The sequence below is a fragment of the Chrysemys picta genome, chromosome 3, assembly GCF_011386835.1.
Source record: "Chrysemys picta bellii isolate R12L10 chromosome 3, ASM1138683v2, whole genome shotgun sequence".
In the NCBI taxonomy this organism is placed as follows: domain Eukaryota; kingdom Metazoa; phylum Chordata; order Testudines; family Emydidae; genus Chrysemys; species Chrysemys picta.
In genome coordinates, this window is record NC_088793.1 from 57,317,811 (window position 1) to 57,335,960 (window position 18,150).

General features: G+C 43.1%; 1 protein-coding gene and 1 long non-coding RNA gene across 3 annotated transcripts in view; one reads left to right on the top strand and one right to left on the bottom strand.

Annotated features, from left to right (window-relative positions):
• Window positions 1–18,150, bottom strand: part of COL9A1 (collagen type IX alpha 1 chain) — a 94,812-nt gene that overhangs the window by 11,580 nt on the left and 65,082 nt on the right. For both annotated transcript variants that reach the window (XM_024114433.3, XM_024114429.3), the window contains 7 exons: window positions 15,227–15,280; window positions 14,363–14,434; window positions 11,520–11,555; window positions 11,370–11,414; window positions 7,341–7,373; window positions 2,572–2,718; window positions 1,360–1,414 (listed from right to left, as the gene is read on the bottom strand). In XM_024114433.3, the coding sequence (XP_023970201.2) occupies window positions 1,360–1,414; window positions 2,572–2,718; window positions 7,341–7,373; window positions 11,370–11,414; window positions 11,520–11,555; window positions 14,363–14,434; window positions 15,227–15,280 (442 nt within the window). The remainder of the gene's footprint in view (window positions 1–1,359; window positions 1,415–2,571; window positions 2,719–7,340; window positions 7,374–11,369; window positions 11,415–11,519; window positions 11,556–14,362; window positions 14,435–15,226; window positions 15,281–18,150) is intronic.
• The window catches only part of LOC112061417 (uncharacterized), a 49,537-nt gene that overhangs the window by 3,134 nt on the left and 28,253 nt on the right, over window positions 1–18,150 (top strand). The window contains exons 2-3 of the long non-coding RNA XR_002890245.3: window positions 3,206–3,341; window positions 5,194–5,284. This is a non-coding gene — a long non-coding RNA (uncharacterized LOC112061417). The remainder of the gene's footprint in view (window positions 1–3,205; window positions 3,342–5,193; window positions 5,285–18,150) is intronic.

Consider the following 18,150-nt stretch of genomic DNA (forward strand, 5'->3'; position numbering starts at 1 on the left):
ACACTATCTGCATCACATGTCATATATACCAAGTAAATATTCTTAAATCAAACTCCAATAAGTTCTCAAGCAGCATTTTTTTTAACTTTGCCTATCTGTAAATTTCGATTATTAGCAGTGGAAATATTTTTGGTGGTTTGTGGGTGTACAGTGAAATTGACACTTACTGATAAAAAACAAATCTAATGCTTCCAAGTGTACATATAAATGCAAACTCTCCCCTCAATGATGACAGTAATTAGCTTTACTAACTACTAACTACTAGTTTATTAACCCCAAGACAGGCAGAGTTATACCAGAGAACTCCATAGGGCTGAATGGGTTTTGGGGGCGAGGGGGCAGGATTTGACTCTACAAATATAATTTTACATTGTTTTGGACACAATGAGCCTATTTGGCAATTGTTTTGTTTCTAAACCAACGGGGGCCCAATACTGCTGGACTTCGTCCACAATTATTTGCATGAAAACAGTCTCTGCTTGATAAAGCCCCAAATTCTGCCTCTATTTAGTCCCTGCATCAGTCAATGGTATAGCACAGGGTGTAAGTGAGGGGAATGTTTCTTTTATCGGTTATTTTCATTGGAAAGCATTCAATCCAAGAAAGAGTACAATGAACTAATCCAAATTCTACTTTCTTTACTCCAGGGAGATCAAACTCATTCTGTATATGGGGACAAGTTAAATTTTTAATAAATGTTACAGCTTTAGAAGCACCCTTAGTCCACAGCTGAGCTCTGAAGACAGTACAGAGTTTGCATAAAGATCAAGGGCACAGGATGGCCTTTGTGTAATAATTATATATTATCACAATTGTTTTCTCTTTGCTCAATAGCTTTTGTGACAGTTAATATCACTTAATGGAAAAATGGGCTCAACTTTAGGACCACTATTATTTCTGGTATTTATTTCTCTTCCTTCCCATTCTCTATCCCTCTCCTTTGTCACCTCTTTTCTTCCCTTGGCATTTTCTTCCTTGTGGCAATTCCTGATTTCCTATGTGCTGTACTCCCACCCCTCCCTTATTCTTTCTGCTAAAATGATCAGCAATCAAATAGTTAATGGTGACATTTAAAATGTCATCATCAGACACCCCCCTAAAATAAATGGAACAGGAGTGATTGTTCCAGGTTCTCTGTGGACTCTGGGTTAAACTTGCTTCACACTGGAAGATTATCTTTGCAAGTAGGAGGGCTAGAAACTTACTTTTTTAAAAAAATCAAAGCTTAGATTCTGCAGAATCTGAATATGTCAAATGGATCACACTAATACATCAAGGAGGCTGGATCCAACCAGAGGACTGGTGTTTGACACCCCTGCTTTAAATGCACAAGAAAGATTAAACATTGCAATTATTTACCTTGCATGACTCTCATGCAGACCTGTTTAATGTGCTGATCTGTTGGCTCTCTACCCTGGGATAAAAATATTTAATAGCAGTTAATATACAGTCGTTATTTATAAAATGAGAATGTAATTAAGACGCTGGCTGGCTGATGATAAAAGTTCCAGTTCTTCAACCTTACACATGTGACTAGTCCCATTGAAGTCAATGGGAGTATCAGTGTATGGACCACTTTTGTGATCTTGATACACACATACCACAGGAATGCATGCAGTATAAGAACATGAATAGAAAAAGTCAGGCTGCAGACTGAGTACCATAGGTTCCAGCTATTCAGATATGTCACATTACTACATTGTAGCCAATTGTCACATGAATCATAGTAATATGGGGCTGGAAGGGACTTTGGGAAGACAAGTCCATCCCCTGCACTAGGGCAGGATCAGATAAACCTAGACCATCCCTGACAAGTGTCTGTCCAATTTTAAAACCTCCAATGATAGGAATACCATTTTCTCCCTTAGAAGCCTGATCCAGAAATTAACTTCCCTTAGAGTTAGAAAGTTTTCCTAATATCTAACCTAAATCTCCCTTGCTTCAGATTAAGCTCTTTACTTCTTGTCCTACCTTCAGTGGACATGGAGAACAATTGATCACAGTCCTCTTTATTACAGCCCTTAACATATTTGAAGACTTATCAGATTCCCCCTCCCCCGGTCCTCTTTTCTCAAAACTAAATATGCCCAATTTGTTTTAACCTTTCTTCACAGGCCAGATTTTCTAAATGTTATCATTTTTGTTGCTGTCTTTTAGATTCTCTCCAGTTTCTCTCCACATCTCTCTTAAATGTGGAGCCCAGAACTGGACATAGCACTCCACCTGATGCTTCACCAGTCCCAAGTAGATTGGGACAATTACCTCCCATGTCTTACATATGACCCTCCTGTTAATACACCCCAGAACATTAGCCTTTTTCATAACCGCATCACACCGTTGACTCATATTCAATTTGTGATCCACTATAGCCCCCAGATTCTTTTCAGTAGCACTACCACCTATAAAGGAATAATGTATTCCAGAATGTGTGGGGTGTTTGAAGTCACCTGGGCTTCATGCACATGTCCCCAACCCACGAGCAGCAAACACATCTCAGTTATAACTACATACCTTGTTGTATGTGGTGTTTGAGAGACAGAGAAATCTGTGTAACATAAAAATAGCACTTACTGCTGGACCCTGGCTGCCAGGCAGACCTGGAGCACCTTGTTCACCTTGCAAACCGCGAGGTCCAGGTGAGCCTCGTAGCCCTTCTATGCCAGGCAGTCCACGACTTCCTTCAGGTCCACGAAGGCCAGGCTCACCAGGGTTACCAACCTACAAATGAGAGACAGTGATTTTGTATGACTGCATTTTTGCAATACAAGCCATACACTATGTTTCTGCAGGAACAGATATGCCGTGTGCAATGCCTACGCTTTCACATTGCTTACTATGAAAGATGATGGCCACCTCTGTCAAATTCTGTTGGCTATTATTTGACTCTTTGTTTTTGTTAAAGAAAAATATCCTTTCTGTTACAAAGGGAATAGCATGAGGGAAGGGATGCACTAAAATCCAGAATAAAAGAAGGGTTGGTTAGTGGATTATAAAACTTTCTATTATACATATCAGCCCACGTTATTTTAAGAGCTGGATGCTCCTCTGTGCAGGGTGAACCTGCATAGGGAAGTTGAAACTCTATGGGTAAAATCCTGGCCCCATTGAAGTCAATGGCAAAACTCCTTTTGACCCCAATAGGATTAGGATTTTACCTCCTGTGTTTAAACTCTCATATAATTTTTTTCTGATTCTTCCTTCACAGATCGGGGTGGATCTTCAGAAACAAGGGGCTTGTGCATGGAGACATTAGGCCTTCACATTGTCACTTGTTTCCCCCAATGTCTTGCCTCCAATGGGATCCCTTCACCTGCATCTGTTCCTAGAACAGCAGAAAGGAGGTAAGCATTGTAACTTACTAAAGACTTTCTCTGCAGTAACTGGCACCACATTCCTCCATAGGAAGGAAAATCCCACAGAGAGCTCTCATCCCTTCCTACCCCGTGGACTCCCAAGGAGGAGTCAGGGAAGGAAGGGGAACATATCATTGTGCTGGCACTGCCCTTTCTGTGGTAGCCAAGCTCAGCTTGGTGAGTACAGGCTACTGTAGTAGGGTCCTGTGAAACCCACATGTAAGGATGAAAGGTCCCCAGACTAGCCACATTGCACAAAAAGACAAGTAATGTGCCTTTTAGGAGGGGAGCGTTCAATCATCCAAGGATTTGTTCTCTTTGTGCCAGGGCAGAGCCACTGAAGCAAGCACACATGGTGTTCTGAGGACGTCAGCATCTTCATCTGGGGGAACAATTATTTCCCCTGACAATGCAGCCCATAAACTGATTGGAAAGAGATACTTGTAAAACAAGCCCTTTACTGCCACTTGACAGACCCAGGTAGTCACCTCCACAATGCTATATTACTTATTCAGAGTCCCTGAAGCAGAACTAATTTTTTTATTAAGCCTTTGCACAAATCCTATAATATTAAATATTTAAAAGTAACCTACGAACCAAAAAGGCCATAAACTAAGGCAGATTGAAGCATCCCATTTTGTAATCTATAAATATAAATATTAGATACGCTGAAGAAAGGTAATCAAAGTGCATTTAAGCTGCAGCCTCATGACCATAAGGAAGAAGCTTTACTGAAATCTTTTAGCTTTTCAAAGAAACAGAAATTAAGCAGTTGGTGTTAATGGCCACAGCTCTTTACACTCACTGAATGAAAAGGTGCAAGGATCTTGCAATAGCCATCTTTGCTGCAAAGTAAAAGCTGCATTTGTTTAATAAGAAAGTCTGGCTTGCAAGTCTGTCAAGGGTCTTGCATTCTTCCATCTCAGCCACCTGAGCTGTAGGAAGGCAATAGACATTTGCCTGAAATTTTTTCTTCTGATCACATGGGGCTGCTGTGGTGTCTGCTGATCAGGCAACCAAGTGCTTCCTGGCTTGTTGCTCCCTCTGCTGAGCACAGCCAGAAAGGAGCAGTGAGAAGAGGAGGAAGTGGCAGCACAAGGACAAAGTGAGGGACCCAGCATCCTCCTGCAGCTGCATCCTCCTGCATCCTCCTGCAGCTGCAACAGCCTCCCCCATCACGTTGCCCCAGCTAACAGCTCCTAAGCACCCACCAGCAGCTAACTAACTCTAGCTGCCCCAGCAGCTACCTATCCAGCTACCCAACACAACCTTCCCATGTGTGGGGTCTCAGCCTGGGCTCCATCCCAAACGCAAAGATTTATACAGCCATTTTTAGCCCTGAGGCTAGAGCCCCTTGAGCCCAGGTCAGCTGACCTAGGCTAGCCGCAGCCATACCATGCATTGTTTATTGCAGTGTAGATGTACCCTCTGTGTCTCAGAGAACCATATATGAGCCTAGATCAGTCAATGCTTGCAGAGTGGCAGGGATCGGACCAGAAGAGTTGCTTTCTATGTCTTTTTAAATAGGTTACTGGAGTCAGCAGTGACAAAACCATCCTGGGACATATAGCCTTACCTGAAGAGTTCTGTATTCCTGAATTTAGTGGTGAATAATAAACCATTCCACTGACACAGATTAATCAGCATCCATTTTAGGTATGCATATAAGACATTTTTTTGATGCACAACTCTTAAAAGTATATTCATATTCAAATTTCAGGCCAAGTTCTGCCCTAATTCATACCATGCGCAATCCCACTGGAAGAGGGGCCCCAGAAGCTACCCCTAGTAACAAGACAACTGACTTCCCCACCCTGTCTGACCTCCCTCTCTTTTCCAGATGCCTAATACTCCTCTAATGACAAAAGTTCTGACTGCCTTCCAGCTACTAATCCCTGCAGACCCATTGCCTGGCAACTGCAACAGCATAAGTATGTGCTATCAGCTAATATGAAATTCTGCATAAACATGATATTCTCTGACAGTATGGAACTGGGGGAAAGTTTTGATGGATTTTTTTTGTAGTGAAGTACATATGAATATGCAGGCTCCAGTCTTGCAAACACTTACATATTTGCTAAATTGAATGCACATGAATCAATTGGACTGCTCATATGCTCAGAGTTAAGCATGTGTGTAAATGTTTCCAGGATTAGAGCCTCAGACCCTGATTCTAAAATTTGCTGTACACCGTCAGCCCCTTGAGCCCACACGGAGGGCCAAGGAGATCAGGCAGAGGAGTTTGAGAAGATCGGGGGGGGAGGGGTTGTTAGTTTGTTTACCTCATTTGGGTTCAGCCTGGGCACAGAACTCTGCCTTACACACACGTTGCAGGCGCCTTAGGCCTGATCTACTCTTTAAAGTTTTACCGACATAGCTATGTTGGTTTGGAGTATGAAAAAATCACACACACACACCCTGACATAGCAGGTCCTAGTGTAGATGAGCTGTGTCTCCCCCGGGGGGAGAAGGGAAGGAAGGGGGTTGCCGGTATATCTATACGGCTATATGGAATATGGGCAAACACTTTCTAGTGGAGTGCAGGCCTTAGACTATAAACTCTTCGGGTCAGGGACGGTCTCTCACCATATGTTTGTGCAGCACTCAGCACAATGAGGCCCTGACCTGACTGGTGCTCTGGGTGCTACTACAATAAAATAATAATAAATAAATACCCAAGCACTTTAGGTATCCACAAATCTATCAGAAACAAGGAACTTCCCAACTCAAGGGGATGCCCACAAATGTGGTAAATTACCCATATGTGATCTCTGTTAAACCCACAAGATGGAGCTATCTTAAAGGCTACTGGACTTGCACAAAGGAAATCCAGCAAGTAGCTTTAACATGTTTATTACAAATGCTCTCCCAATCCTGAAGGCTCTGCATTGCCCCAGTCTCTCTTTCTCACCGTATCTGACCAATTGCCAAGTTTCTCTTTCCATTGCGGAACCACTCACCAAGATGATCAGTCTACGGCCACAGTAAGGGAACAGTGTGATTTTAGGCAGCAGTCCTTAGAACAGGGGTTCTCAAACTGGGGGTCAAAACCCCTCAGGGGGTCATGAGGTTATTACATGGGGGGTCACGAGCTGTCAGCCTCCACTCCAAACCCCGCTTTGCCTCCAGCATTTATAATGGTGTTAAATATATTAAAAAATATTTTTAATTTATATGAGGGGGTCGCACTCAGAGGCTTGTTATCTGAAAGGGGTCACCTGTACAATGGTTTGAGACCCACTGCCTTGGAAGATCCCATGTTGTTTCATTTATTCCATTAAAGCTCCTGATTCTAGTGCTTGCTTGAAGGCTTTTTCAGACCCACGATTCCACCTTCCATTGAGGATGCTGGCAGAGCTTTTCTTTATAGCATCCATCCTCAGTTTCTCATGGTAAGAACAGTTATTGTTACAGACCAATCCCTCAGCTACAGTAATACTCCCAACCTGGGATGATCCAAAAATAAAGGATCAAGATGAAATCTCCTATTCTTTTTCCTCTATGGTACATAATGTGCTTCTGCTAGGCTTCCCCATCAGCCCACTATCTTTAATTTCAGGATAAGGTAGTACATGGGATTGGTACCAGAAATAATTTTGTTTTCAAAGACATTATAACCCAATAGCCAGAACTGTCATAGAAGAAGGACTATATACTGTCTACAGGACACCGTGTTGACAGTACTTTTATACAATATCACTCACTCTGCAAACTGACATAGCCACAAGTCGTATCCTAACTGCAAATAAAACTACCATGTTCTTTTACAGGGTTTAATTTGCAAGATGAGAATTCCTATTCAAAGTTAGTCTGCATATTAGAATCATCCAGAATTTTAAAAACAAAAAATGAGTGTGGGATTTCATTTGCTTACACGGCAGTTCTTGAAGAGCTAAATATTTGTACTCTGTTTCCTAAACTGGAAAACGATCCACGCAATTTATTATACCTTTGATTTTCTATAACAGTGTAGTTAATCATACTTACTGATCCCTTTGGGCCCAGCAATCCCATATCACCCTAAACCAAAAATAAGACAAATTATGTCAGAACAGGATATTCATATTCAATTACAAATGCAGTGTTCTTGATATGTTTTTCTCAATGTTTAAAAACTGATTGTTCTATTAAGAGCTAAGGAATTTGCTGAAGTACACAAAATAACACCTATAAATCAACCAAAAGGATTGAAAGTAATTTGTATTAATACATTTATTTGTGAAAAAAACAGATTTCAGTTTTTCCATTAGTATTGCAATTTCAAAAAGTGAGTTTTGTACCATATTATCAAATATGTTTGTTTATTTATAATATATATTTCAAAATATATATGATAAACAGGGAAAGCCCCCTAACATCCCATTGTTGAGTAATAGTCTATAACAGGGGTGGGCAAACTTTTTGGCCCAAGGACCACATCTGGGAATAGAAATTGTATGGTGGGCCATGAATGCTCACAAAATTGAGGTTGGGGTGAGGGCTCTGGTTGGGGGTTGTGGGTTCCGGGGTGGGGCCAGAAATGAGGAGATCAGGGTGCAGGACAGGGCTTCGGGCTGCGGTGGTGGAGTGGGGTGTGTGGGGGTGGTGAGGGCTCTGGCTGGGTGCAGGCTCTGCGGTGGGGCTGGGGACGAGGAGTGTGGGGTGTAGGAGGGTGCTCTGAGCTCGGACCGAGGGGTTTGGAGGGCAGGAGGGGGATCAGGGCTGGGGCAGGCAGTTGGGGTGTGGGAAGGGGTGCAGGCTCCGGCTGGGAGTGCGGGCTCTGGGGTGGGGCTGGGGCAGGGGGTTGGAGCATGGGGAGAGGCTCAGGGATGCAGGCTCCAGGTGGCGCTTACCTCAAGTGGCTCCCAGAAGCAGCGGCATGTCCCTTCTCCAGCTCCTACTCAGAGGCACGGCCTTTGCACGCTGCCCCATCCACAGGCACCGCCCCTGCAGCTCCCATTGGCTGTGGTCCCCAGCCAATGGGAGCTGCATGGGTGGTCCTTGGGGCGGGGGCACCATGCAGAGTGGAGGCCTCTGGCTGCCCCTACGCGTAGGAGCCGGGGGGGGCCATGCAGCTGTTTCCAGGAGCCGTGTAGAGCGTTAGACCATTGTCTAAGCCTGAGACTGGCTCCAAGCAGGAGTGAGGGACCCTCCGCCGAATTGCCGCTGAATAGCTGGATGTGCCGCCCCTCTCCGGAGTGGTCGCCCCAAGCACCTGCTTGACAAGCTGGTGCCTGGACCTGGCCCTGGCTGGAGGTATAATTTCCAGGTTGGGTAGACGTATCTGGGCTAGCTTTGATTGAGCTAGCATGCTAAAAATAGCAATGTGGCTGCGGCTGAACAGACAGAGAGATAAGCTAGCCGCCCTGAGTATGTACCTAGAGCAGTGGTGGGCAACCTGTGGCCCACAGGCCGCACACAGCCCATCAGGGTAATCCTCTGGCAGGCCACAAGACAGTGTTTACATTGACTGTCCGCAGGCACGGCCACTCACAGCTCCCAGTGGCCGCGGTTCACCATTCCCGGCCAATGGCTAACCGCGGCCACTGGGAGATACAGGCAGCCATGCCTGCGGACAGTCAATGTAAACAAACTGTCTCACGGCCCGGCAGCAGATTACCCTGATGGGCCGCAGATTGCCCACCGCTGACCTAGGGTTTCAGATAGGGACGGCAAGTCTATTCTGTCACATGTGCAGCTGTGGCTATACTGCTATTTTTAGTGCTCTAACTTCATCAAAGCTAGCATAGGTATGTCTGCCCAAGCTGAAAATTACACCTCCAGCTCCAGGTTAAATATATCCTACGAGTCAGAGCTTCCAGGGCTTCAGCATCCCTAGCAGCCTGCCAGGAGGACTGTCCCATAACCAGGGCTCTCAGTAGAGCTGGGCAGAGAACGGTAATGCCATTTCATGAGGAATTTTGAAATTTATGGTTTCTGTTCCAAATCATAACAGAACCAGATTTGGAAATCTCAAAATCCTCTGTGAAACAAAATTACTGTCCTACACTGAGCTCAAATTACTATTATAATGATGTATAGATGCATTTTATCATAATCCCACCCCGGAACCCGCACTCCCAACCAGAGCCCTCACCCCCTCCCACACCCCAACCTCAATTTTGTGATATTGAGATATTTCCCTGAAAGCAGGACCGGATTAACGCAGGGACTTTAGGGGCTGCAGCCCAGGGCCCTGGGCAAAAGGGGGCCTCGGCGCAGCAGGGCTCAGGCAGGCTGCCTGCATGCCATGGCCCCACGCCGCTCCTGGAAGTGGCTGGCTGCTGGCACGTCTCTGTGGCCCCTGGGGAGGGGAGGGGGTGAGGTGGCGCTACGTGCTGCCCCCATCCCCAGCACTGTCCCCACAGCTCCCAATGGGAGCTGCAAGGGCGGCACTTGTGGGTGCAGGCAGCGCATGGAGACATGCTGTCCCTCTCCCCTCAGGGGCACGCAGAGATGTGCCAGCAGCTGGCTGCTTCCGCGAGTGGCGTAGGGCCACAGCATGTAGGCAGGCAGCCTGCCAGAGCCCTGCTGCGCTGCCAGCCGGGGGCCGTCTGTGGTAAGCACCCCTTGCCCCAAGTCAGAATCCCCTCCTGCACCAAACTCCCTTCCAGAGCCCGTACTCCAACACTCTGCCCCAGTCTGGAGCCCCCTCCTGCAGCCAAACTCCCTCTCAGAAAGAAACTAATATAATAGCTGTTCCAAGGTAAGAAGTAGGCTATCTTGAATTAACTTAACTATATTCTATATGTTTTAAAACTGAAATGTAACCACAGAATGGCTTAATGTTAATTAAAAGGCAAGTTTAGTATAGCGTTAATAGCCTCGATGCCATAATTGTGATCATTTTGTTTTCAATTAGGGAAAAGACTTGTATACAGGGCCTCACAAAATCTAATAGCCCTGGGCCCACAGGAGAATTAATCCAGTCCTGCCTGAAAGTGGTTGCTCTCCCAATCCTTGATAGCCTGTAGTGGAGTAGCAGGTTTCCCAGGGCTGGGAATGGACATTTACTATAATTACAATTACTATGTAGTAACTGTTTTTACAAATAAATGTCCCTACGATTATATTTTTGTGTTTAGTATAGAACACGCCATGTCATCATTTTAGAAACCGACTCTCTAGTAGCAGACTCAAAATTTTGCTTCACGGGAACCATACTTGCTGAAGAACAAATCCCCTGGACTCCCTATTTCAATTTTAAAAACTTTTAATTGCTGACATAAGGGTAATCAAATGTCATACGTTAGGAAGTAAGCTGATCGTTGCAGAAGTTAGGAATTAATTTTCTTGTCCAGACTACTGCATTATACAATTGGTTAGTATATTGCTTTACAAGTAGAAGAAGGGTATATCTTCCTTTGAAGCATCAGGTATTGGCCATTGGCAGAAGCAGCATATTGGACCTGATGGACAAGGGTGCTGATGTTTCCTTTTTTACATATAGGTTTAAAAACAAAAACAAGGCTTTTAATGTTTCAGAGGAGCCAGGGGATTTCAAAACTGAGACATTGGTGCATCAGGTCCCAAAGGACACTGCAGAACTCTGCAGTGTAACCAATACATTCACTCTACTTTTGCAGTGATAAAATTATATGATAACACTGAGATTTGGTTTCTAATGGGAAAAAAAACATGTTGGAAAAGTTTCTTCAACAGATAAAACAAAAAAGTTAGGCTAGGTCTACACTACGGGGAGGGGGGAGGTCGACCCAAGATACGCAACTTCAGCTACGTGAATAGCGTAGCTGAAGTTGCGTATTTTAGGAAGACTTACCTGGCTGTGAGGACAGCGGCGAGTCGACTGCTGCCGCGCCGCCGTCGACTCCGCTTCCGCCTCTTGCCGCAGTGGATTTCCGGAGTCGACGGCAGAGCCATTGGGGATCGATTTTATCGCGTCTTCACTAGACACAATAAGTCGATCCCCAATAGATCGATTGCTACCCGCTGATCCGGCGGGTAGTGAAGACGTGTCCTTAGTATCATTCACATAAAGAACATCTTAAAACAGATTAAGTGAAAATAATGTCTTACCAGGTCACCCCTTTCTCCTGGTTCTCCTTCTCCTCCAGCAGGACCCTGTATCAAAACAAGACACATGCTGTAAGAGTCTTATGCTCCTTAAAATTTGATGATTCTAGAGAGTACAGTGATTGATATCATAATTAATATTAGAAGACTTACTTGTTCACCTTTAGGCCCTGGCTCACCAACCAATCCCTAAATGTAAAATAAAAAACAAAATATTTTAGAACCTAGAAATCACTGAATGTAAAGAGGGATTTTATATTTCACTCTGGTCAGAACTAAGAGGCGGTTATCTTGAACCAGCATTTCTGGAATATTTGGATCTGAAAGCAGCTTTTTCTTCCTTCCTCCATTTTAAATTTTTTTTAATCAAAAGTATTCCTAGAGATATTTGGGTCTCAATTCCTGTTGTATTATTGCAACAACACTGTAGAACAACCAGTTCAGGAGCTTTTTTGGTGTACTTATAAATCAGATTCACGCAGAGACAAAGATTAGATCTGAGTCCTCTGTTCTTCTGATATTTCCTACGGGGAAGGATAGTGATAAGGACAGAGAGAGAAGGGAAGGCACTAGTAAATCTTTGTATCCAATTAGCTCAAATGTCACGTAGGGCTCATTCTGAAATTTTCCAATCTCCTTTGTCCATCTCTAGACACACTTGTTCAGAATGTTTATACTTGGGGAATAGAAAATTCAATCATTTGGCCATAGGAACATAAGAATGGCCCTACTGGGTCAAAGGTCCATCTAGCCCAGTATCCTGTCTTCCGACAGTGGCAAATGCCAGGTGCCCCAGAGGGAATGAACAGAACAGGTAATCATCAAGTGATCCATCCCCCGTCGCTCATTCCCAGCTTCTGGCAAACAGAGGCTAGGGACACCATTCCTGCCCATCCTGCCAAATAGCCAAACAGAGCATTTCACTCCAGTTCAGATTCGAAGCAGGAAGGTACTGACCAAAAGTGACTATGATGTAATGGCTGTTCATTAAGGTCTCTGTAAAATCATTGGAAATACTCCTATGAGCTTCACTGGGCTTTGGATCAGGCCCTATATTGATTATCTCTGTCCAATTCATAGTGGAAAGGTATTCATAAGACTAATGCCATCATCACAAAGGACTTTAACTGCCACTCAAAGACGGGCCACAGAAAAGCCATAGGTAAACAGACCAAAATATGCTGAATCAGAAATAGTGTGAGACATAAGAGCTGGCATTGTTTTCCCCCCACTTCCCAACATAAATATGAAAGATCCACCAAAGTGCTACCATGCAGTTACAGGAGTGCTCTGTAATTCTATACGGGTAAATAGAACAGGTCCCAGTGGATGGTGACGAAGAATATGTGGCATAATTCCTGGGTTTGGAAGGATTGTTAAAATGAATTGTCATGCATTGCAAATATCTTCTTCTGGTTGCTTGTACATCACCTCTTAATGCACATATCACTGGGTTTTTGATTCAACTAAGGCTGGATACATTGCTTGCAAAGCACATCCAGTCCCCAGGAAATCAGGAAGGGAGGAGGGGGACACTGATGACTTTGCATCAGTCTGGAGTGACCCCATTGTCTAAGCCTGAGACTGGCTCCAGAGGTAGACATTTCCAAATCTTCTGGACCAGCAGGGTGGGAAGGCTCAGTGGAAGGCATGGCCTCTCTGGGATGAAAAAGGAAATAAACTAAATATATGGCTTTATATATAGGGGTCTCTCTCAAATTAGGAAAAGTAAAAAGAAACAATGAGCTGAATTAATTCGTAGAATAACTCTATTTATTTTAAAGGAGTTACACTGGGAATGAATTTGGCCCTATGCTTAAAAAAAAAAGCAAATTTAGAAATATTCTCAGAAATCACTTACATAAATGGAAGTCAGCTGGATGTACTCTCAGAAACTATGAAAGACACTTTGATCTACTAAAAAGAGGAATTTGCAGATTCCTATCTGGCAACATTGACAGCTGGCTAGGAGTGTGTGTACCTGAAGTCAACATTCTGAAAAAACCACACAGAAATATACTAACTTGATAGTAATACAGAAAGGACAAATGTTCAAGGTGGCCCTTAAAAACTTGTCAATTTACCTAGATAAGTAATTTTTAAAATTGTCACTAAGCCTTCTGTGGGCAAGCACAGGAGTAAGGGGGCATAAACCAACCACAACCCCCGCCTAGCCTCGCTACATCACCAATGTGCGCTCTCCATGTCCTTCCCCGAGTGACTGGAGAAAAAGCGTATATTTTGTATAAGAATCCACCAGGGCCGGCTCCAGAGTTTTGGCTGCCCCAAGCAGCCAAAAAAAAAAAAAGTCGCGATCGCGATCTGCGGCGACAATTCTGCGGGAAGGTCCTTCGCTCCGAGCAGGAGTGAGGGACCATCCGCCAAATTGCCGCCGAACAGCTGGACGTGCCGTCCCTCTCCGAAGTGGCTGCCCCAAGCACCTGCTTGGTAAGTTGGTGCCTGGAGCCAGCCCTGGAATCCACTGTTATTCAGTGACATTCATCCTGCAAGGCAGGAAATCTCCAGCAAGGGAGTAGGAATTCTAAGGCTTCTCAGGGGCCCAATTTTTCCCTACAAAATACTGTTTGATCTTGTGAATGTGCATGGATAGCCTCAGAAGTTGCAACAGTCACTATATTTCTATAGTATATACAGAGTACATAGAAACATTGCAGATACTGAAGTAGGGTAACATTTTCTGTGACTTCCCATTTTCAGGAGTGCCTAAATCAGTAATTTTTAAAGGGACTTAGACACTTTTGAAAATTTTATCTGTAACCTTATTTATTTACGGGGTTGATTTTTTGGGTAGATTCTTATGAGCCTTAATTAGCCATCGGACATTTAGAGCACCCAACTTCTAAGCAGCTATAATTGATTTTGGTGTGAAACAAGAAACTGAGAAATTAATAAACATAACAATGAATGAGTGCTGTTAAAATCATTGTATTCCTCATGTTGCCATTCTTCACGGTGCATTCAAGCGCATTTCTTACCCTGTCACCTTTGGCGCCAGGCAGGCCTGAAGGACCTGGTAGTCCCGGGAGTCCTAGGTCCCCTTCAGGACCCTGTGAAAATAAACCAAGGATGGAAACTTCCCAGTATTGTTTCTGGATAGAACCAATGGATAACTATAACCAAGGGCCCCTTACACACATTGAGTAGGATTCTATTCCCAGAGTAGTCCCAGCTCATACAGTCAGGGCATACTCTGTGTGAGTGGAGATTGCAGAATCTTGCTCATCAAAACAGTACTTTTGAGGAACTTATTATTGACGAACACAAATAGCAGCACTTATTGGACTTTTCCCTCCAGCCCTAGTGCTAAATAGTTTAGTTCTTAACAAAAAATTCCTGTCATTTATCCCCCATGGCTTGTACATTCCTCTTTAACAGCAGGCTCTTTCAGCTCAGACCTCTCCAACTGTGCTTCTAACTAGTACTGTGTAAATATTGTTTGAGTGGTAGTACAAGAGGGCATTCATGATCTGTCCCATTCATTAGGTCTAGGTAGCTGCTAGCAGAAAGCTGGTCTTTCACCACTCCTGCTTCTTGAAAATGCATAGCGCGCACACAATCTTACAGCTTTGGCTTCACACAAAACAAAAAAGCTTTATGCTTTTTCTATCTTGCCACGTCTTATAATCACAATACATTCTCAACATATTTTCATATGCTTTAAAATTTGAACATTGTGATTTTACTACAGACACAAAGTACTGAAAAGGCAGCTTATCAATCATCCTTTTCATCATACTCCCTCGACTCCCTGTGTGAATAGGGGAGTGAGGATTCCTTCTGATGCCATAAGTTCCTGGAAAATAAATATAAGCTGATGGGAACTGAAATATGCTGCTTACCAGTTTCCCTGGTGGACCTGGAGGCCCAGCAGGACCCAGCTCACCTCTGCTACCCTTTTAAGAAACAGAAGGGCATTGTTACAACCTTGAATATTTATTTTCTAATTAATTGTAAATGAATGACCTTTTCCCCTTCAAACTTATAATATAATAATAATTAATGGAAATATCCCATCTCCTAGAACTGGAAGGGACCTTGAAAGGTCATTGAGTCCAGCCCCCTGCCTTCTCTAGCAGGACCAAGTACTGATTTTTGCCCCAGATCCCCAAGTGGCCCCCTCAAAGATTGAACTCACAACCCTGAGTTTAGCAGGCCAATGCTCAAACCACTGAGCTATCCCCCTGATTCACTTACTCTTTTTCAGTGGGCTCTAATTTAAGGCTCATGTATATTAATGCAAACAAATGCAAGAGTCATAAAACCAAAACGTTCTTAAAAGTAGTTTAAAAATCACTATACATCTGTCATGGCATACACTATGTTAATTAACATTACATTCCTGGACTTTTCTCATAATTTCCCAGTACAAACAAACAAACTCTATTTTACAATTACAATTTTACAACTATTTAATAATATTTAGGGACAGTCTGTGAACCCCTAACTCACACCAGTTAGCCATTACTCACAGAAATGATCCTCTCCGTGGGACTACTCCAGTGAGTAGCCACTCATCACTAGCCAACTTCAGGAAAGCACTTGATCACTTCATTAAGTCTATCCCTATCCAAGACAGCACTTAAGCACATGCTTAACTTTAGGCATGTGCTTTTAAGTCTCATCAATGGGACTTACGTGCATGCATAAGTGCAATCATGAGGCCCAGTGTGAGTTTGCATATTATAATCTGGCTTTTAACTATTAGCCTAAAGTCTCACACTCCCTTACAGTGGACACATCCAGAGCCAAATGTGAAAATTTCATGGGAGAGTTCTGGTCAGCAGCAGACTCAATGAGGTAACAAAGACCATGAATTTTATGGGGGGGGGACCCTAAAACTTGTGGGTTTTGTCATGGATGTCAGGACAAACATACATCTTTAATTATGCTTTAACCTCACATCTTTACTTTAGGACATGTGTACATATTAAAATTTAAATTATGTATATATTTTAGACATCATACCCATATATTAATACCAGCACTATGTCTTTAAAATATATGCTATGGGTGAATTTCAAAATTTGAAGAAATTTTTAAAAGCACCTAAGTCCCATTTTCAAAAGGAACTTGGGGACAGATTTTTAAAGATATTTCAAAGGGAGTTAGTGGTATGTTCAAAAACACCTAGGTGCCTAAGTGCCTAGCTTCATCTTTAGGCACCTAAATTCCTTTAAGAATCTGGCCCTTAGGAGTCTCTCATTGAAAGTCAATAGGACTTAGGCACCTAAATCACATAGGCTGAGATTTTTAAAGGTATTCAGGTATTAAAGGTATTGCAGTGCTCAGTGTTGCAATGCTCAACTGATTTAGGAACCTAAATCTCATTTTCTAGAGCCATTTAGACCCCTGGGAGCCTAAATCCCAGTGATTGTCCTAAGTGCCTAAATCCCTTTAGAAGATGAGAATTAGGCTCCTAAATCAGTTAGCCATTGCACTGATGAGTGCCACAATACCTGAAAACCTTTAAAAATCTGGTCTTTGGGGACAAGAAATTTGTACCGTATACAATTTAGGGAGAATACTTGCTATAAAATCATGATGCAGCATGTAATGAGACTATAACATTCTTTATTTAGCAGTGAAAGTTATCAGTTATAAAGACCGGTTATTTTAATCTGATGTGTGTGGCTCTAAAAGATCTGGCTGAGAATGGATCTAATTACTCCAATATGGCATACAGTAGATAATTTACTATTTCAGAATGAAAAGGAAATTGTGACATGAGTGGATAAAAGGAGACATGAAAAATGCATTTTAGACCATATGTCATAAATGCATGGATTGGCTTCTCAGACAAGGTTAGAAAGACTGAACTCTCAAATTTTCACAAAATAATGAGGTATCCTGGAGAGATCAGAGAATTTAGAAAGATTTTTTCCCAGTCATTTCCTCAACAAAGTTCCTGTGCTGTTAAAGCCATTATTTTTTAAAAAGTATTGCTGCATGGTTTGTGAAAGCATTATTCATAGTAATAGTCTGACCCTCACCCTGTGACCCAGAAAATGCAGTAATCTTCTGTAAATCCTACATTTAACCACACAAATTCTGTATTACACTTCTACCCAGGATTGTCACATATTGTTCTAGATTTCAGGTTCAAGAAAGAAGATTTAATTTTAACTAAGATCAGTTTAAAAACCATTTATATCTGGATACCCCATAAGGACCATTTCTGAATGATATGAAAGTAAAATAAATCCTTTCAACACAATTACATTGACACAGAATAACTACTTGGCACTTGAATCATGCAGGTTCTGGTCATGCGATACTAAATTTGCAACTTTTCCTCAAATAGCAGTATTTTTCAGTGTTTCCCTAGTATGGTGAAAAAATACACTGAAGATATCATCTCCTGCTACCACAAAGATACTGTTATTGGATAGATTATTTCATACTAATGTCACATCTTTGGGTCCAGATGAGCTGTGCTTGACACGGGACCTGAGTGGAAAGACAGGAAGACAGTGACTCAAAGCCACTTTTCCACCACCACCAACTCCCAGGCCTAGGGCCAGCCAGGATCTTCATTAGCCCCAGGCATAATTTGAAGCAGCCCAAGACCTGTTCTACATTACACCTGTCAGGAATGATCCCCTAGGATCTATTTTGTTGGCCAGGGATCACCAGAACACAAAAAGCTCTGGCCATGCCCCCAGCACTTCACTCATGGCAGGGGTGGAAGGGCCAGAAGTAGGCGGTATTTTGCTACTTGGGGATGCCCTGATGTCATAGGATCGCCAGATAGTCTGTTACAACA